General features: G+C 44.2%; 1 protein-coding gene across 1 annotated transcript; it reads right to left on the bottom strand.

Annotated features, from left to right (window-relative positions):
* Window positions 1–3,150: 3,150 nt before the first annotated feature.
* LOC128351862 (leucine-rich repeat-containing protein 52-like) lies at window positions 3,151–19,067 on the bottom strand. Its single transcript, XM_053311854.1, has 2 exons — window positions 18,343–19,067; window positions 3,151–3,493 (listed from the first exon to the last, which is right to left on the bottom strand). Exons 1-2 carry the CDS (start codon window positions 19,001–19,003, stop codon window positions 3,246–3,248), a joined length of 909 nt encoding a protein of 302 aa, XP_053167829.1. The 5' UTR covers window positions 19,004–19,067; the 3' UTR covers window positions 3,151–3,245.
* Window positions 19,068–21,313: the final 2,246 nt, after the last annotated feature.

The following is a 21,313-nucleotide window of genomic DNA, read 5'->3' on the forward strand; positions in this document are numbered from 1 at the left end:
TGGTTTTCATACTGAGGATACATTAGCATATATGATATAATATAGAGAGGGTGGGTTGTTTTCTACACTTTATTCATTGCAGGACCATATCAAAACACCTGCTCCCTTGCATAAGTTGATAGCCCTGATCGGTGCCCTGAGAAGGCCCGGGGCATTTCATGACCCTGCGAGGGTCTGCTTGGGTGTGCCTATTCATTCAAAGGATTAGACGGCCACCCTTGAAGTCTATAGTTCAGGTGGCAGGCCCTGATTTGTGACCCATGGGGGTCTCCGAGGTTGCAAACTTGTGGGGTCATCTAGGGTGTGCCTATTCATCCGCTGGGATGACAGCCACCCTCACAGTTCAACATGGTCTGTTGTGCACAAGGCCTGGGTAGCTACTGGAGTATCCATGGCTCAGTTATCGCTGCAATCTTTCATAGAGTTGCAGTTTCAGCAGTCCCTGCTTGGGTGCCCTTGAATGGCTGTGCAGCGGCCTGGCTATTGGTGCCCTTGGGTATACCAGTGATCTGTACAACTGCTTCTGGACTGCAGTCACCAGGGTCATTCTTCTCCTTGCAGGTGGAGCAATATAAGGTCTCCAGCCTCTGGTACGTGATTGTGTCAGGAGGCACACAAGTGTGCAGGGGTGAACCCAGATCACAACTGGGTCCGGGGGCGCAGGCATCAATCTTGCGGATCGGTTGGCCAGGCACGTTATTTCCCCAGCTTTTGGCCAGTCCTAGTGGAACTCCTGCTGCTTAGATCACCTTTGGGCATTTTTGGACCAATCTGGAGCAGAATGATCTAGTAAAAATAGTCAGGGCAAGGGCAGATCAGTTCAGATTCGCCTCCCTCTTATACAAACCCTGTATAAGTCACTGGCACATCTGGTTAATGTTTTCTTAGTTCCAGGAATTTTATAAGGATGATGGGTTCTATCATTCACCTTAAGGCACCAAGAATTTTCTTGGAGGACCTACAGATGGTATTGGCTCTGTTCTATGTGGTCGGTGTGTGGTGCGGGGTGTTAAGCTAGGCTAACCCTGCTGTGGCAGATACAGTGCGGTGGGGAATAACATATGAATTTGGAGAGCACCTTCAGGTAAGCATTTGGCTATAGATTGGGCAGGTCAGCTCCCTAGATGCTGCATGGCTCATGGAACTCTGGCCTGGCCCGATCTGCTCTGTCAAGCTAAGCTCCCCGGATATGCTATGTGGCTGCTGGGCAGTGCTGCTATGGCAGAGGCCTGACTTTAGGTCAGCTAAGATGGGCAGCTTATGCTTTACAGCATTTGGGCTGTCTGAATCCAAGGTGCATTGCCCACACACCTTAAGCAAGGCATGCCCTGTGAGTGCGTGCCTTTACCTTCCACACTGTAGGGGTGGCAAACAATCCCAGTTTACTTTAATATTTTGGATTCATTAATAAAATTGTGGCCCTTTTCCCCACCATACAAGAGTGTCTCGTGTCTTCTTGGGTTGTGTTTATTGCCCTTAACCATTTCTGGGCAATGGTTATTTTCCTTTGCTGGGATGATTCATAGCCCCAGAAGGCACAGCTTGAATGATTTATTCTTTGAAAAACTTGTATTGCTTAAAAGAAATGGAAACAAGTTTGGATTAGTGGCAAACATCTCAAAATAGTTTCTTTTTCCTGGCAATGTATTTTGTATTTTAAGATGAATTTTAGAATTCTATTTTTATGGTGTATTTTTATTGGTTGTTTAGGGTTGATCTGATTAAAATATATCTGCTCAGGTATTTTGTATCTAAAATAATTTTAAAAAGTATTTTGCTCTGTTCCTTGCTGGAAGATCAGCAAGCCCTGTGAGACACTATAGGGCTTCCCAGGTGTTTTCCCTTTCATGAAGCTGCCAGTTGGAGGGGGGTGATCCAGATTGGGACTGTGTTATTGGGACAGAAAGGCACAACCCTGTCCCTCTCATGGTTTCCCCACTGAAAATTGCTCCCCAGTTGCTATTTTCCCTGTTAGGCACAATTTGCATAATTTACAGCCCCATTACATTCACTGGAATTGGCCCATCCCATAGTCTAGCAAGTACACAAGAGTGGAACCAGATGTGCATACCAAAGGGGATACCTGGAAAAGACAGGACTCCTTCTTTAGAATAGTGCCATGCTATCCCCCTGCCAGGCAGAGGAGGAGGAATGTAGAGGGCCTGCCAAAGACAACCACGGGGCTCTGTGGGAACCAGGAGTAGACACTGACTCGATGGCACTCTTTACTTTTAATTTATGTGCCTCCAGAGGGTGCTTCTTGGGGACATTAATTCTGCCCAATGAGCTTTGGCCTAGCACCTCAGATAACCATCTTCAAATATGTGAAGGTCTGTCACGTAGAAGAAGGAGCAGACTAGTTACCTGTTGCTCCCCAAGACAGGACCAGAACTAATGGTCTTACAAGGAAGCATATTTTTGCAAGAAATTCGAAAGACTTGCCTAACTGTGAGATCTGTTCAGCAGTGGAACAGTCTACCATGGTTGGTGGTGGGCTCTAGTGGTTTTCAAACAGGGACTGGATGGCCATCTTTCAGGGAGGCTGTGCATGAGGTGAGACTAGATGATCTCAAAGGTTCCTTGCCACTCTAACATGCTATTCTTCTTTGAAGAGGCCAGCAGAGCTACTGCCTTTCTCCAGTGCTTCTCCCACCACAAGGAAGCTGAGACAGCAACTACACCTGCCACAGTCAAAGCTGGCTTTGCTGGCCAAGGGATGTTCCAGCATCAGTGAACATTCTCACAGACTGTAGGAGGACATTGTAGTCCAGTGTCAGCCAGGCACCAGTCAGGACTACAGGAGAACAGAAGAGCTTTTCCCAGCAACAGACCTGGGGATTGCCCCCTCTTGTCCCAACACTTTTTGGATTTCTCCTAAAACCCTCTCCCTCTTGGAGCAACCTTCTACTTCTGGACACTCCCTCACTCCACACCTCCATTAAACCATTTGCAGAAGCTGCATGCTGCTCAAGGATCTTGCACATGTACTCCTGAAACACCCCCTGCCCATTTCCTCTGCCCTGACCACCAAAGGGGATGCCTGGAAAGTGGCAGCAGTAGCATCCTCTTTTTCATGCTCAAGGTAATGCCTTTGCATGCTCTGTTAATGAGGAAGAAAGAAGAGAGATCTTCCTTGAAAGAAGGCAAAAAAGCTTTTAAAGGATTTTGCAATCCAACAAAAGGGCCACATTGATGGTGCTTTCACAATCGATGCTGACACTTCCAAGAGCAGCTCTGAATCAGTCCTAGTTCATTTCATCATCTGACTCATCTTCTATCTTCATCATAGGGTAGCAATACAGCACTGTGACCATCCCAAGAAGCCATGCTGTCGTAATTCCCAAAAGGAATGGACCGATGCCAATCAAAGCCACAATGACAAAATGGTTTGTGTCCAAGTGCAAAAGGCATAGATCATGGAGCCTCACATTTACGGCCTTGAGAGTCTTCCCTCTCAATGTGCGTGGTTCATTGCAAACCATCTCCTCAGACTCTGCAGGAATAAGGCAGATGAAGAAAACAGGTACACTCAGCATTTTGTACAGTGCCGGATGACTGGATTGCTACTTAACAGACCGAAGAATCAATCATAAATTTTGGCCCTTGTTTTCTTTGAATCATCTCCAGTTGTGCCAGACACTCATGCTCCAGAGGGGAACCCCACACAAGACACTGACTGACACCCAGGCTAACAAACCCCTTGTACAGTGCACACAATGAGGGAGTGGTGATTTTCATTGAATTCCCCTTGCCTCTGATGACCTGAGGGCAATGCAGTCCTCAGGGACATATTTTTGGAGTCCCGGTGGATTTCAGGAGAGAACTATGTAAATTGCCCCTGAACTGTGGTGCACAGTATGTATTCTCCACATCAGCACCTGGTTAGTCTGGATGTCAGCAGCTAGAGACTTTGATTTGGGGCAGTATAAAAATCCATTACATAAATAAATAAATAATAGATACGAATATATATATATATATATATATATATATATATATATATATATATATATATATATAAAACCCAAACTGACTCCTGCTCCATATGTCACAGCTTACAACAACTTGTTTGACAAAAACATGGGTGTAAAACAATTGTATATTGCCTGGTAACCTCCAGACTTGACTACTACAATGCGTTCTACTTGGTGCTTCCGATGTGTGTAGTCCAGAAACCGCAATTGGTACAAAATGAAGTAGCTAGGTTGGTCTCCAGGACAACCCCAAGAGACCACATTACTCATATATTAAGAGCATTACAGATAAACTATCTGATATTCAGGCTAAACTGGATTCCACAGTTATAGTAGAGTCTACTCTGGAGGTGTCCAGCAACTCCTATTACAGGATTAGATTGGATCACTTTCATTTTGTGATTCCTAAGGATGTGGAAAAACGGCATTGTATTTGACCTTTGCCCAACTTGGCTTATCTCATCTGGTAATTGTATTATCAGGGAGAGTAGGGTAAATACTATAAATGGAAACATAACATAAGGACATCAGAACAGCCCTGCTGGATCAAGCCCAAGGCCCATCTACACCAGCATTCTGTTTCATACAGTGGCCCACCAGATGCCACTGAAAGCCCACCGACAGGAGTTGAAGACATGCCCTCTCTCCTGCTGTTACTCCCCTGCAACTGGTACTCAGAGGCATCCTGCCTTTGAGGCTGGAGGTGGCCTATAGCCCTCTGACTAGTAGCCATTGATAGGTTGATAGGATCTGACTAGTAGCCGTTGATAACTTCCTACATGAAGTTATCCAAACCCCACTTAAAGCCATCCAGGTTGTTGGCTGTCATGACATCCTGTGGCAGAGAATTCCACAAGTGGATCACGCGTTGTGTGAAATAGTCCTTCCGTTTGCTGATCCTAAATTTCCCAGCAATCAATTTCATGGGATGACCCCTGGTTCTTTTTTTCTAAACTAAATAGCCCCAGGTGTTGTAGCCTTGCCTCATAAGAAAAGTGCTCTAGGCCCCTGATCATCTTGATTGCCCTCTTCTGCACCTTTTCCAGTTATACAATATACTTTGTAGATGTGCTGATCATATTGTACACAGTACTCCAGGTGTGGCTGCACCATAGTTTTGTATAAGGTTATTAAAATATCAGTTTTATTTTCAGTCCCCTTCCTAATGATCGCTAGCATGGAATTGGCCTTTTTCACAGTTGCTGTACATTAAGCTGTCCACCACGACTTCAAGATTCCTCTCCTGGTCAGTCAATGCTTTTCTGAGGGAAGATAGGATGTCTCCTTGTCTTAAGGAGACTATTATTAGTATCTTTGTAAACCGCCCTGAGCCATTTTTAGAAGGGCGGTATAGAAATCAAATTATTATTATTATTATTATTATTATTATTATTATTATTATTATTATTATTATACCTTCAGTAAGGCACTACCTTGGCATGGTTGTGGGGCTTGTGTGCTCTGAGGAAGGTGAGAGCTATGCCAGAGGTCCAACCATACTGGACAGGTCTCACCAGAGGAGCCAGACAAAGAGTGCCTCTCCCATCAACAATATGGTGAAACGTAACTTTAATAAATCTAGATCGGATCAGTCGTCAACTGGGTCAACAAGGACCGTGCCAAGTGCTGGAGTCCCTGGACATCTGGTGGCAAGTGGGCTACAGGACTCAGGATCTTCAGTTGAGCAACCAGGGCTGGAGACTGCAAGGTTACTGGAAGAAACGTCGCTTAACCGGAAAAAATATATACGAAAAATGCCAACAAGGAAATAATGATGTGCTAGTCCAACTAGAAGAGGTTATTTAAAAAGAATGTACCAAATTTGGAAAGAGAAGCATCCAGATACAGAAATAACAGAACAAAGGCTAGCAGACCAGAGAAGATTCATAATAAGAAATAAAGTATTGACAGGAGTTGAGCTGGAAGAACTGCAAAGCGCAACACAGGCTCAAGATATGGAAGAAGAATTAGCACCAACTGAAGAAGTTGCTCAGGCTCAGGTGGAAGAGGCGTTGGAAATCGAGGATGCCACTGTTGCTGAACTGTTTCAAAATCAAAACCAGGCAACCTCCCCTTTGCCTTCACCTCAAAAACCCAAATGCCGTTTAACAGAAAAGCAACATGAATTAAATCAAAAAATAACTGAGCACATGAACCAAACAACCACCAGGGTTCGACTTCCAGCGCTAAAAACAGTTGCCCAAAAGCAACTAGCTCAGGCATTAAAAGACGTCAATGCTGCACTTGCAGAAATAACCAATAATTGGCAAGAAACAAACCAACTAAAGTACAGAGTAGGGGTGTGCATTTTGGAATTTTCTTGTTTCAATTTGTATCCGCATCGAAACACCCCCGTTTTGTTTTGTACCCACATTTTCTGAATCCAAATCAGCCCTGTTATGTTTTGTAGCCGAATTTTCCGAATCTGAATCGATTTGGATTTTTAAAAAGAGTCAGAGGGCAAAAAGAGTGGGTGGTGGTGGTAGTGTCCAATGGGTGGAATCTACCACCCAAATTTCAAAGGAATTAGACAAAGGGCTGATTTTTTGTGAATTTTTAAAGTTTACACATCTTTAGAATTTTCCCATAGGGAATAATGGAGATTCCAGCAAATGTATCGCTTCAAATCAAGGGGAAAGGGATGACCCAGAGAGGAGTGTGGTGGGTGGTAGTGCCCAATGGGGGCAAGGAAACTTCCAGAATTATCTCAAAAGTATTAGGAACATAGGAAACTGCCATATACTGAGTCAGACCATTGGTCTATCCAGCTCAGTATTGTCTTCACAGACTGGCAGTGGCTTCTCCAAGGTTGCAGGCAGGAATCTCTCTCAGCCCTATCTTGGAGAAGCCAGGGAGGGAACTTGAAACCTTCTGTTCTTCAGAGCGGCTTCATCCCCTGAGGGGAATATCTTGCAGTGCTCACACATCAAGTCTCCCATTCATATGCAACCAGGGCAGATCCTGCTTAGCTATGGAGACAAGTCATGCTCAACCACAAGACCAGTTCTTCTATCCATTGGGCAAAGGGCTGATCTTTTGTGAATTGTTGAAGTTTACGTGTCTTTTAAGATTTCTCCCATAGGGAATAATGGAGGTTTCAGCAGCCCCATAATTCCACTTGGGGGGCACTGGGGTTTCCCAGAGTGAGGGGTTGTGTAGTGCACATAGGGTGCCAACCACCTCCATACCCACAAGCCCTTGGGGTACTGGGTTTTGTGTTTCTGAGGTGTTCATTGTAGATTCTCTGGTAGCATATGAGATTTTCAGTGAAAAACAAGAATCCACTCTCATATGCTACCAGAGAATCTACTCAGAACACCACAGAAACAACAGAACCCAGCAACCCATGGGTTAGCAACCCTTCCCCTGGCCAATGTGGGGTCAGTAAAGAGTGGCAAGAAGCAAAAGAGCCAATGGGGAACAAGGAGGGAATTGTCAGCAGGTCAGCCCATGCTTTAGGTCACCGATCAGAAGGCTGGAAGGGTGGGAAATTCAAAGAGATGTCAAACACAAAATGGAGACTGACTCAGAGATCACCACAAAATGGAGGTCCGAAACAAAAAACGTTTTGTAGCCGAAACAGGGACGTTTTGTTTTGTATACAAAACTTTTGGATCTGGAAAATGGGTGTTTTGTTTTGTCTACAAAACACGCGAAACAGGCTGTTTTGGGTACAAAACATTTTGTATCCGAAACATTTCGCATATCCTTAGTACAGAGCAGCAACATTAACAACACAAGAGCTCCGATATAAGATCGGTGGACCTGTAAAAAAAGAAAGCAGTACATCACCTAAATGGAAGATTAAATTAGAAAATAAAATCTCCAGGCTTAGATCAGATGCTAGTAAATTGAAAGATACGAAAGACAAGAAGCTGATGAATGAAAACGCCAAACAGTATCTGATCCAAAAATACCACCTAGATTCAAGGAAAATTAGAGAAGTCCTGGAAATAATAAAGCAGCAAATAACAGCAGTGTCAAAGAAAATTAGCAGATACGAAGACAGAATTACACAACACAGGCAGAATCTCCAATTACAGTCGAATCGGAGATGTTTCTACCAAAGCATAGAAGGAGAAACTGCAAGAAACATAGAAACACCAAATAAAGAAGAAACAGTGCAATTCTGGGGGAAATTATGGGACAATCCAATAGATTATAATAAAAAAGCAGGCTGGATGAAAGAGTTCAAAACATGTAACCAACAAATGCAAGATCTCATAATAACACCAGAATTAATAAGTGAAAGAGCAAAGAAAATTAAAAATTGGACTGCTCCAGGCGATGATGAACTGCATGGCTTTTGGCGTAAACACCTAACAAGCCTTCATAAACAACTATCAAAACAGTTCAATCACATTTTGCAAGGAGGTGATATTGAACAATGGCTAACAACAGAGAAAACTCATCTCATAATGTAAGACCAAGCAAAAGGTGCAGTTCCAAGTAATTATAGACTGATAACCTATCTGCCAACCATGTTCAAATTATTAACTGGAATAATAGCAGATGAAATGATGCAACACTTATTAACTAACAAACAGCTTCCAGTTGAACAGAAAGGAAATTGCCTGAACACCAGAGAAACAAAAGACCAGCTGCTGATTGACAAAATGATTTTAGAAAATTGCAAGAGAAGAAAAACCAATCTAAGTGTTGCATGGATTGACTGCAAGAAAGCCTTCGATTCATTGCCTCACACATGGATACTAAAATGTTTAGAAACAACTGGTGTCAGCAAAAACATTCAGATGAGCATGTGGAGTACACAGTTAACAATCAATGGTGAGACACTTGGACAGGTTAGCATTAGAAGAGGCATTTTCCAAGGGGACTCACTATCCCCTCTGTTGTTTGTAATTGCCATGACCCCACTTTCACAAATACTAAACAAAACAGGCCTTGGATACCAAACATCTAAAACATCAAGTAAAATCAACCATCTACTGTACATGGACGATCTGAAGTTGTATGGAAAGTCCCAGTCAGAAATCGAATCACTGCTAAACACTGTCCGTATATTCAGTAGCGACATATCAATGGATTTTGAACTAGACAAGTGTGCTGCATTAATAATGAACAGAGGGAAAATAAGAAAAACAGAAGGAATAGAACTGCCCAATGTAAGCAAGATCTAGAACCTGGAAGAGAAAGAACATTACAAATACTTGGGCATTCTCCAGGCTGATAACATCGCACACACTGAAGTTAAAAGAAAAATTGGAAGTGAATACATCAGGAGAGTTAGAAAAATCCTCAAGTCCAAACTCAATGGCGGGAACACCATACAAGCCATCAACACCTGGGCTATACCTGTTATCAGATACACTGCAGGAATAATAGACTAGACCCAGGCAGAGCTAGAGATGCTAGATTGTACGACCAGGAAAATAATGACCATCAATCATGCTCTGCATCCCTGCAGTGATGTATATAGGCTATACCTCCCTCGCAGCTCAGGTGGAAGAGGAATGCTGCAAGTCCATCAAACAGTAGAGGAGGAGAAAAGAGGCCTTGAAGAATATATCAAGGACAGTGAAGAAGATGCACTTCAAATGGTCAATAATGAAAAACTATTCAACACCAATGAAAGAAAGCAGGCCTACAAGAAAGAACAAGTCAAGAACCAAGCAGAAAAATGGAAAAATAAGCCCCTGCATGGTCAATATTTGCACAATATAAGTGGGAAATCAGACATCACCAAGACCTGGCAATAGAAAAAAATCACCAAATGCAAAGATCTACAAATTGAAATGGAAAGGCTGTGGCAGAAAAAGACCAAAATAATCCCAGTGGTAATTGGCGCCCTGGGTGCAGTTCCAAAAGACCTTGAAGAGCACCTCAACACCATAGGGGCCATAGAAATCACCATCAGCCAGTTACAAAAAGCAACATTACTAGGAACAGCCTATATTCTGCAACAATATATATAACAACAGCAACAACATTGACAATAAAATTCAGCCATCCTAGGTCCTTGGGAAGGACTCAATGCCTGGATAAAACAAACCAGTCAAAAACACCTGTCTGACTGTGTAACTAAATAATAATAATAAACTTTATTTGAATAAACTTGCATTGGATCCCTCAGAGTTAGTTAATTACAGACCCGTTTCCAGTCTTCCAAGGTTGGGCAAGGTGATTGAGCGGGTGGTGGCCTCTCAGCTTCAGGCAGTTTGGGATGATGCAGATTATCTAGACCTATTTCAGACTGGATTCCATGTGGGCTATGGAGTTGAGACGGCCTTGGTCGGCCTGATGGATTATCGCCAACCAGCTATCAACAAAGGGAATATGACTGCTGATCCTTTTGGATTTCTTGGCAGCTTTTGATACCGTTAAGCATGGTATACTTCTGGGTCGGCTGAGGGTTGGGATTGGATGGAACTGTTTTAAAGTGGTCCCATTCCTACCTCTCTGGCAGGTTGCAGATGGTATTTTTTGGTGACTCCTCCTCTGCAAAGCAAGAACTAAAGTATTGAGTTCTGCAAGGCTCCATACTGTCTCTAAGCTCTTTAATATCTTCATTAAACAGCTGGGTAGGGATGTGAAAAACATTTCAGGTACACAATGATCTGTACCCGAATCAGGCCATTTTGGGCGATTTGTCCACAAAACAAATCGCCCGATTGCTAGTTCTGAAAATTTTGTATACAAAACAAATCACCAGAATTTCAGCTCTGAAAGATTTGTTGTTTTGGACCTCCATTTTGTGGTGATCTCACTGTGTAGTCTCCATTTTGTGTTTGAATTTCCCACCCTTCCAGCCTTCAGATTGGTAAGCAAAAGCATGGGCTGATCTGCTAGCAATTATCTCCTTGTTCCCAATTGGCTCTTTTTGGCTCTGCAAGTGCTGACCAAGCCCACATTGGTCATGGAAAGGTCAAAGAAGAGGCATGTGTGGGGGCTAGATCACGGAGGGGTTTTCAAAGGGATTTTAAAAGGCAGAAGCCTACCAGTCTTCCTTTCTGCCTCATGGGAGGAGGGAGAGAGAGGGGGAGGGGGGGTATTTGCTTTTTGCTTTGCTTTACCTAATGTTCTGCCTTGCCTATTGTTCTGCCTTGCCAGCTTGCCTTGCTTGCCCAGTGCCACCCAGTCTGCCAGTGTCTGTGCCATCCTGGGGTGGATTCTCTCCTGCATTAATTGCTTTTTGAAGAGAAAGAGAGAATTCGGGGGGGCGGGGAGAATTCCTTCTTCTTCTTTTTTCACCCTTTCCTGCTGCTAAGAGAATCACTGCCTGCCTGTGCCAGCCGGCCACCAGACCCAGAGCACCTGTGGCCCCTGGCCAGCCAGCTACCTCCTCCTCTCCCCCTCCCCGATTTTCCAGGCTTTCCCCCCAGCCCCCGCCCCAACTGATGACTGAAGAAAAAAGAAGAGTAGAGAGAGACCAGACCACAGAAGAGGTCTGCAACGTGTAGTCCTACCATCTCTGAGTGGGCACACGCTCTAGCCTCCTCACACACTCTAGCCTCCTCCCTGTGCCCATTTACCACCCACCCCCAACTGCAGCCTTAAACAAGGAAGGCCTTCAGCCACTGCCCCAGTCCAGCAGCAACCTATTGTGTTGTCCCCCCCCCAGTTCTCTATTGTAACTGTTCCCTAGTGTTGGTGGCGTGTCCCTGAAAGAACTAGCAGAAGTAAAGGGGCACACTCTAACATAAGGTGGGGTGGGGGCAGGGGGTGTAGAGCAATTTAAAGCCCATGGTGGCTACAGGGAGTCTCTGGGCATGGTGTGGGGTGGCAACAGCGGCTCCTCCACGCCTTCTGCCAGTCTCCTGAATGGTAGCTGTGGACAGCTGTGGGCATCTGCGAATGTGCGGAGGCCATTTTTGCATGTGCAGAGGCCATGTGCGTAACCATTCAATTTGCATGGTGACTCAAATGGGCTCTGAACATGTGTGGAGTTCATGTGCTGAGGCCTGAAATGGGCTTCCATTCAGGAGGCCAGCAGGGCGCATGGAGGAGCCCCTGCTACCTCCCGCTGCCACCTCTAGAGACTCTCTGCCACAGGCTTTAATTTAAGTACTTTTGCTCACACACACCCCGCTAATGTTCAGGAATCCCCCTTTACCTGTAAAGGGGAATCCTCACTATATTCCCCTTTAGGAGTATACCCCCAAACTGGTTCAGCCGAGTTCAATAGTCGAACTGCACCAGACCCAGTTTGTCCGAGTCCGAAGCTGGACCGGGCCAGGTCTGTTCAAATCTGGTTCAGATTTGAACGGAACCAGACAAACCAGTTCCATACACATCCCTCTTGCATGATATTATCGATATGCTGATGACACATCTACAGTATCTATTTCTCCATATCGGCCTCTTCAGGAAATGTCAGAACTTCCCTAAATGCATGCTTGGAGTGAGTAATGGGCTGGATAACAAAATGAAGTTCAATCCCAATAAGACAGAGGTACTGACTCTGTGTGTGGGGGTGAGGGTTTGTGTGTGTGTCGGGATCTGAGAGATGGTTTAGATCTGCCTGTTCTTGATGGGGTTACCAGGGGCACTCCCAAGGTATGTACCTGATCTTTCATCATCTTAAGGGTCTTTTTAAAAACAGCCAAAGATGGAGAGACTCTTGTTTTAACAGGGAGTAATTCCAGAGCACCAGGGCAGCCAGAGAGAAGGTCCTATCCCAAATAGCCCCACTGGTAGCCATAACCAGGCCTCCCCAAATGATCTTAATAGACCAGAGGGTTCATAACCCAGGAGGCGCTGTCTTAAATATCCTGGACTGAAGCTGTTCAGGGCTTTATAGGTAATAACCAGCTCCTTGCATTTTGTTGAGAAGCATATTGGCAGTCAATGGAGTTCTTTTAAGATGAGTGTTATATGGTCTTTGGGGGGTATACTGGAGATCAGTCTGGCTGCTGCATTCTGCACCAACTGTAGTTTTCAGACTACATAAAAAGGCAGCCACGCATAGAGTGCATTACAGTATTCAAGTCTGGAGGTTACCAGCATATGTACCACTGTTTTAAGGTCCTTTTCCTCTAGAAATGGGTGTAGCTGACGTATCAGCCAAAGCTGATGAAAGAGCACTGCTGACCACTGGCTCAACCTGAGGATTTAGAGAGAGTTTTGGATCCAGGAGCACTCTCAAGCTACATACTTGTTCTTTCTGAGAGAGTGTAACCCTGTCCAGAACAGGCAGATCTAAACCATCTCTTGAGTTCTGATGCCCCACAGTCAGTAACTCCGTCTTATTTGGATTCAACTTCAATTTGTTATGCCTCATCTAGCTCATTACCACCTCCAGGCAGGCATTCAGGGAAGTTATGCCATTCCATGATGAAGTTGGCATGGATAAATAGATCTGGGTGTCTTCGACATATTGATAACACCTTGCACCAAATCTGATGATATCTCCCAGCAGTTTCATGTAGATGTTAAAAAGTGTTGGAGATGGTATAGAGCCTTGTGGAACTCCATACAGTAACTCCCACTTTGCAGAGCAACAGTCTTCAAATGACACCATCTGGAAACTGCCAGAGAGGTAGGAATGGAACCACTGTAAAACAGAGCCACCCAATGCCACCCCCTCAGGCAACCCAGAAGGATACCATGGTCAATGATATCGAAAGCCACTGAGAGATCCAGAAGGGTCAACAGAGTCACACTCCCTCTGTCAATACCTAATTGGAGATCATCCATCAGGCTGACCAAGGCAGTCTCAATAGGGATGTGCACAGAACTGCGGAGCTGCAGTCCGGCACTGGGGTGGGGGTTCCTTTAAGGGTGGGGGGAGGGTGTACTTACCCCTCCCACTGATTTCCCCCTGCTGGCACGTGTATTTTAGTAAGCATTTTGAACTGCCTTCAAAAGAAGATTGGCTGATAAAAATTTTTGAATACGCGGAGATGGCAAAACTCACAGCACTGATAAGAGATCAAAATTTGGAATGTTTTAAAGAAGATTGGAAACCATTTTTATTATACTTAAAGAACTATTTTCCTAATATTGATTTTACAACAGGGTTTGAAATTTAGTAATAATAGCAGGTTGGGTAAATCAAAATCGAGTTTGTAAGGTTTAAGATATATGTTTTGAATTACTATTATAGCAAGGGTTAATTCTATAGTTGGTGATTCACGAGGAGGTGTGAGCGGGAAGTCAATATTTGTTTAACGTGATCTGAATGTTAAGATATTGTTAAAATCAATAAAAATTTAAACATGAAAAAAATATATTTTAGTAAGCATTTGGGGTGGCAGGGTACCTCCCTGCCGCCGCTTCCCCCAGTCATCAGCAAAAGGCTTCAGAAAGCCTTTTGCACATGTGCACGTTGTGCGCGTCATGTCTCCTCATCATGTGCGTGCATACATCGCGGAGACGTGATGTGTGCATGTGATGTGCGCACGTGCAAAAGGCTTTCTGAAGCCTTTTGCTGATGACCAGCGGCAGGGGCGGCAGGGAGGTACACTGCCGCCCCAAATACTTACTAAAAGGCACACGCCGGAAGGGGGAAAGTGGTGGGAGGGGTAAGTACAACCTCCCCCCACCCTTAAAGGAACCCCCCTCCAGTGTCAAATTGCCGAACTGCCCCATGTTCAGATCCGTTCGGAGGCCTTTAGAATGGCCTCCGGACCGGTCCGTGCTCATCACTAAATCTCAACCCCATAGACTGCTCAAAAGCCAGTTTGAAATGGGTCTTGATAATTTGTTCAAGACCTCCTGGAGCAGAGAGGGAACCACCTCTCAATCACCTTACCCAACCAAGGAAGATTGGAGACAGGTCTATACTTGGCTACCTCTGAGGGATCCCGTGCAAGTTTCTTTAGGTAAGGCCTGATAGTAGCCTCCGTGAGGCAATGAGATATCCTGTACTTCCTCAGAAAAGTATTTATAATATGTACCAAACACTCTCTGTTCGTATAATTGGCAGATGGAATGAGCCAAGTTGGGCAAGGGTTGAGAGAACAGGTGGTAGTACATACAGTCAAAGCAGCTTGTCTACATCCTCAGGTGTCACAAATGGAAAGTGATCCAATCTGATCCCATAACAGGAGTTGCTGGACACTTTCCTAGTAGTCTCTGCAAAAAAAATGTGGCATCAATTTCAGCCTGAATACAAGATGTTTTATTCACAAACAGTTATTAAAAACATCAATGTGGGTGCTTGAAGTTTCCAAATTGGAGTTCAAGGAGGAAGGGGCATGTACTAGCCTTCTCACAAGTTACCCTGGACAACTGCACTGGACATGAACTTGCAGAAGCAATGCGTGCAGAAAAGAACCACTTCTTTACCACCCGTATTGCCAGAGCATAGATCTTCAAATGTGCTCTGTGTTGTAATATATCAGATTCACGTCAAATCTTTTCCCACTTGCACTCTACTCATCTACCTCACTGTTTCAGCTTCTGTAATTCTTCCGAATACTATGATGTTAATTTTGAAGCAGGTCCTAGAGGACACTTAGGAGTTATTTTGTCAACTGCTCTAGTGAGTTTATTATCCCATGTTTGCAGCAGAGCATCAACAGAATCCTCAGCAGAGCCAACTCGGAACTCTTCCAAGCCACCCAGATCAGAGAAAAAGACAATAGCAGCAGCAGCAGCAGCAGCAACAAAAACAACAACTTATATACCACTTTTCAACAAAAGTTTCAAAATCGGTTTACATGGGAAAAAGATAGATAGATAGATAGATAGATAGATAGATAGATAGATAGATAGATAGATAGATAGATAGATAGACAGACAAATAAATAAGATGGCTCCCTGTCCCCAAAGGGCTCACAATCCAAAAAGAAACATAAGATAGACACCAGCAACAGTCACTGGAAGGATGCTGTGCTGGGGCTGGATAGGGCCAGTTGTTCTCCCCCTGTTAAATAAAGAGAATCACCACATTAAAAATGTGCCTCTTTGCCCAGTTAGCAGGGGAGTCCAAAACTGAGCATGTGACCAGCATCATGCATCAGTCCCAAGACCACCTGAGATAGGCCCATAGTCATCATGTCCGCTTTGAACTCCTGAGCCACTCCTGACAAACTGGTCCCAAAGTGAACATTGGTCCCCCACTACCAAGAGTCTGGGTGACTCCAGCACCGACTATGCAGTCAGGTCTGTCAGCTCAGTTAGGGGCTCTGTTGGGCAGTTGGATGATCAGTACACCAACAGAAGACCTAGTTAGGGGTGTTCATGGAACCAGGAAGCCTCGTTCAATTTGAATCGAACCCGACTTGAACTGAACCAGGCCCAGTTTGGCTCTGTGCATGTTGAGCTGGGCCCGTTTGGCTCGAGGCTGAACCAGTTTGGGCCCGGCTTGGGTGTGTGTGTGTGTCAATTTTTTATTTTAAGTTATTGCTCGGTCCAGTGGACTCCAGGAGTGCTGCCATTTTGTTAAAAAGTTTGGGGGGGGGGTTACAATGTTTTTTCCCCTCCAAACCCCCAAGCTGGCCCAGGGATTTTGGCTTGTGGTTGAGCCAAACTGATCCAAACCAGGCCTAGTTTGGCTCAAGGGTGAGCTGTCAAACAGGTCCGGTTTGTTGGCAAACTGCTTGACATCAAGCCAGTTTGCACATGCCTAGTCCCAGGCTATCCTTGGTCCCTAGGCTTTAGGACACACATCCAATATAGGCCAATTCCCTGACAGGGATCCTGGTAAGCAAGATGGTATTCTTGTAGACCACAGCCAAACCACCACCCCACCCACTTCCTTTCACCTGCTTCACAACAGAGTGTCCCACATTGAGAAGCTGGGAATAGACTGGACCACTAGCCTCTCCTGACCACGTTTCCATAATACATACCAGGTCAGCTCCTTCATCCACAATCAGGTCATTAATGATCTCAGATTTATTTTGGACTGACCTAGCATTAAAAAAACAGCAAGGTGAAGTTTTTGTGGGTGATTGGCACTGCTTCCCAAGGCCAAAGAGCTGCCAGGCCAGCTGTAAGCAGGAACAGCTATTCCTAGAAAAAGTTTTCTTTTCCTCGTAGTGACCTGCTCACTTACCAACATCGTATCTTTTTTTTGGTTCACCACTACCACTGGAATAGCTGCCATGGAATCACCCTCTCTCTCCCTATCTCTGGACAACCCAAGTCACATATCTGCACTAGGCCCAACAACGTGTTTGACAACAGTAGCACTGTGGTAAGCAGGGGTCTCTTCTTTAGGAAACATACGCAATAAAGACTGCCCCAGACCTCAATCCCAGCTCATATGCTACAACTTACAATAACATGGGTAGCATATCAAAATTTTAAGGTATTCTATGGGTGGATTCAGACTTCTGAGGGTCATGTGAGCACCTGCCGCCATGGGAATGCACACTTCCCCAAATCCCCAAACAAGCTCTACTTCCTGTCCAGGTTCTGTTATACCGAGACTAGTATAATAGTCATCTGTTATACATCTAAACTACCCAATCTTGGCATATCCTGCCCTGCTTCTGCCAGAGACCTGACATCTGTAATGTATTTCAAATCTCCGTTACAATAAAAGTAGGGCAGGATATGCCAAGACTGGTAGGCTCAGGTGTCACGACCATTCTTGGCATAGTGGAACCTGGTCAAGAAGTAGAGGCGTATGTGGGGCTGGAGGGGAATGTGTGCTCCCAGGACTGTGGGTGCTCATGCAGACCTCAGGTGCCAATGTACCAGTGAGCCCACAATTTATACATGTGACCAATTCAATATTGGAATAAATAGGTTTCATGACTGTTCCATGGAGGCCCTCCAAGAAGTTAGAGTTCCATATAGTTAGCAGCCATCCTGATCTCTAGTCACATTCATGAACAGCGATTCTATAGTCATTTATTTATCTAGATGATAAGTATTATTATTATTATGTTTAAACAACTGAGTGGCTCTGCAAGCCCTATGGAGAGAGGACAGGCCTTGCAGCAACACTGCAGAGATTGTGTGGTAGCACTAGAAGCATTACTGCAGGGCAACTGAAAGAAATCTTTCAAGCAATTGAAATAAATATGGCAACAGTTCTAGGCTCGCACTAGTGCCTCATCTCTACAACCAAGTTGCAAGCCCTACCCTCTCCATAGGGCTTGCGGAGGTGGAGGAGCTGACACCTGCTGGCTTGGAAAGGTTTTAACTAATTGCTTTTCCATTTGCTAGTTTAATATTTTGTATCTTTTCCATTCATACCAGCATTCCTGGTTTTCTGTCTGTGTCATTTGCATTGTTTACTGCTTCATGAATTTTTTTTTATTTTAAAGAGCTATTTTGAAATCAGTTCTAGATCTTGCCATCGATCAGTCTGTTGGGAAACCTGTAAAATATTCACACAAGCTATCTGTGCCGACCCACAGGATTGGCTCAAGGGAGTGATCTGCAAACCCACAAGAAGTTACTCCACAGAAGAATGGAAGACATATCTATCTACACAGAAAGGCCTCACTTGGGAAAGATACAGATGAATGCTTCTTATCTACCCATGAGCAAAGATCCATGAGATCACAGTCACAAATCCAGGGGTTATTACTTAGTCCAAGAGTACGAAGATTATGCATCTTTAAGAACATTTCTTCATCGATCATACTTATGCCACAACCACTTATATCTAGGTATCTCAGCAAGTGATTGTTATGGAAGGTTCCAGACCCAAGTGTCTGTATCTTTGCATTGCTTGAGAGATTCAGCAGCAGCAGCCTGTTCAGCTTTGAGAAAGTGTTGTCATTTATGTGAAAGAATTGGTTGTGACTGAGGTCCAAGTATGTCAGCTTGATACTGCCAGGAAAGGAAAAATTCAGGCTCATCTTTATTTCATTGTGACTGCAGTCCAAGTACACTAGATCATTCAGAAGGTTCATTTGTAATGGTGATAAGCAGGTGAGATGGTTCTGAGCTATATACAACTTCTTGGTAGTCAGTGGAATTGGGCTTGGAAAACGTAGTAGGTTCTTTCCAGAACAGTCTACTTCCAGTCTGTCACACGTGCAGTCAGATGGACAACTAAGGCCCCTTTCCGCCCATTTCATTCCTATTAGAAGAGCAAGCCAGAAGGATGTGGAATTTCGAAAGGAAGGCAGGACACGATACCTCATCCTATATACCATCATCTTAAACTGGGGGAGAAGAGTGCTCACCTCCTTCAAAACCTCAAAAGAAAAGCAGCCAATTGCTGCTGGGACAGCTTCATGTCCTCTCAGCTGCTACTGGCTACTTTTATGACATCATCAGCTCAGCCCACAATACTGGAGTGATAATTGTGGTGCCCAAGGAGACCTGCCTAGGTCATGGTTTCTGTGTTCTATCAAATCCTCTTCTCTCTATATTTTTGGACACATGTTCAGCCAGCACCTGCATGGAGGTCAGAGACACAATGAGAATGTCTATGCATTGACACCACTAAAGGACATTCTGTTATGCTGTCAGAATGTCCTTTCTTAGCGTGAAATGGGTGTTCCTCCTAATTACCCCTCTACACAAGTTCAAAAACCCTGATTTCATGTGTGTGTGTGTTGGTGGGGGCGGGGGGGTGGGTGTTTGCTTTTTCTTTTCTTTAAATTATCTCATTTTGATGTTTTAGTGGTTTTATGAATTTGTAATTTAGCCACTTTTGAGCTGTTATAAAAAAACGCAAAAGTTTTTATTTTATTTTACATGTTATAAAATAAAGGTAAAGCAGTATTTAATTAGATCATTGTAGCAGCAAAGTAAATTAGCGAGGGGCTTAGACAAATTCGTAGAGGACAGGGCTATCAATGGCCACTTGTCTTATTGGCTAGAAGGTTCATAGCTCCAAGTTCATAGCTAGGAGGCCTCTGAAAATCAGTTGTAGGGGAGCAACACTGAATGAGGGGGCATGCCTTTGGTTCCTGTTTGTGGGGCTTTGTGGGAAATAGGGTACTGGAGCAGATAGACCTTGGGCCTTATCCAGCAGGGCTCTTATGTTCAAGCAGAGGTTCATTTTTCCTGGGGTCTCCAAGGGCATGGATAGTTTCACAATGCCCTGTAGAACAGAATAGGACTTCACATACTTATGAAACATGGGTCCTACTTGTGCATACAAAATAATCCCTGTCCTCCTGCTAACTTGGCAAAGAGGCACCTTTTAACGTGGTGATTCTCTTTTATTTAGAACTTAGGGGGAAAGTAACTGGCCCTATCCACCCCCAGCACATTTCTTCCAGTGACTGTTGCTGGTGTGTATCTCATGTTTCTTTTTAGATTGTGAGCCCTTTGGGGACAGGCAACCATCTTATTTATTTATTATTTCTCTGTTTAAACTGCTCTGAGCCATTTTTGGAAGGGCGGTATAGAAATCGAATGAATGAATGAATGAATGAATTCCTTAAAGCAGACAATTCCAAAAGATTACAGTAATGTGCATTGTGTGCCCTTGGAAAGGGTGAGGAAACTTCTACTGTCTCCAAGCGCTGTTGCTGGAATTTCCACTGGGGCTGGCCAGATGGGACAGCTGACTAGATGGAACATATTTACTCCAGTACTTTATCACGTTAATTGGTGATTTATTTGCTTCCAGACCAGATTCAAGGTGCTCATTCTTACCTTCAAAGCCCTAACGATTTGAGAACCAGTAATTACCTTAAAGTCTGCCTTCTGCCATGGACCATCCTATACACTCAAAATCAGAGATTCTGCTCCACAATCTGAGGTGCTAAAAATCAAAGGTAAGGTGGGGATATACATGTTTAAAATAAAATTCCCCTTATTTTTGAATGTTTTTGCTGGCCGTCTTTCTTCAGACTCTTTCCTGAAATATTTTATTTATACTTGTAAATTGGGTTGCTTTCCGATTAACTGAATAAATGTCCTGACAAACAATGAATTACACCACAGACTGAAGGGAAACTATTTTTCACATTTAAAAAAGCCCACAAGCAATGCAATAACCAACTGCCACAAACTGTATGAGATACCAGCTGCTGGCTTTCCTCCATAATAGCATATTCGCATTTGTCCTTATACAGTATGGTGTGATGAATCTAAAAAGCAATTCTAAAATGGGTGATTAAAGCCAGCTCTTGCCTCAGGTTTATTAGCAAACATTTCTGTCCACTTCCCAGTGCAAACAGAAAGGCAGGGTGCAATTTAACAAAGAGACAGGGGTAATATTGAAAGTATCAGTTTCCTGCAGACTGAATTCTAAGCTGCGAAGGCAGGGAGAGATTAGAACAGCGCCAGAGCAATCGCCAGTCACAGAGCTCATTTCAGCTGGTCACAGGAATAGACTGTCATAAAAGAATCACTAGATGAAAGAGGAAGCAGAGGAGAATGTGTGTCTAGCTCATAGTACCATATGCTCCAACTGTCCCTGTTTAGTAGAGGCAGACCCTGTCTTTTGTGACCTGATAAATCACTGCCACTGTTTATTCCCTTCCTTCCTTCTTCCTTCCTTCCTTCCT

This window comes from Hemicordylus capensis, chromosome 3 (genome assembly GCF_027244095.1).
Source record: "Hemicordylus capensis ecotype Gifberg chromosome 3, rHemCap1.1.pri, whole genome shotgun sequence".
Lineage (NCBI taxonomy): Eukaryota > Metazoa > Chordata > Lepidosauria > Squamata > Cordylidae > Hemicordylus > Hemicordylus capensis.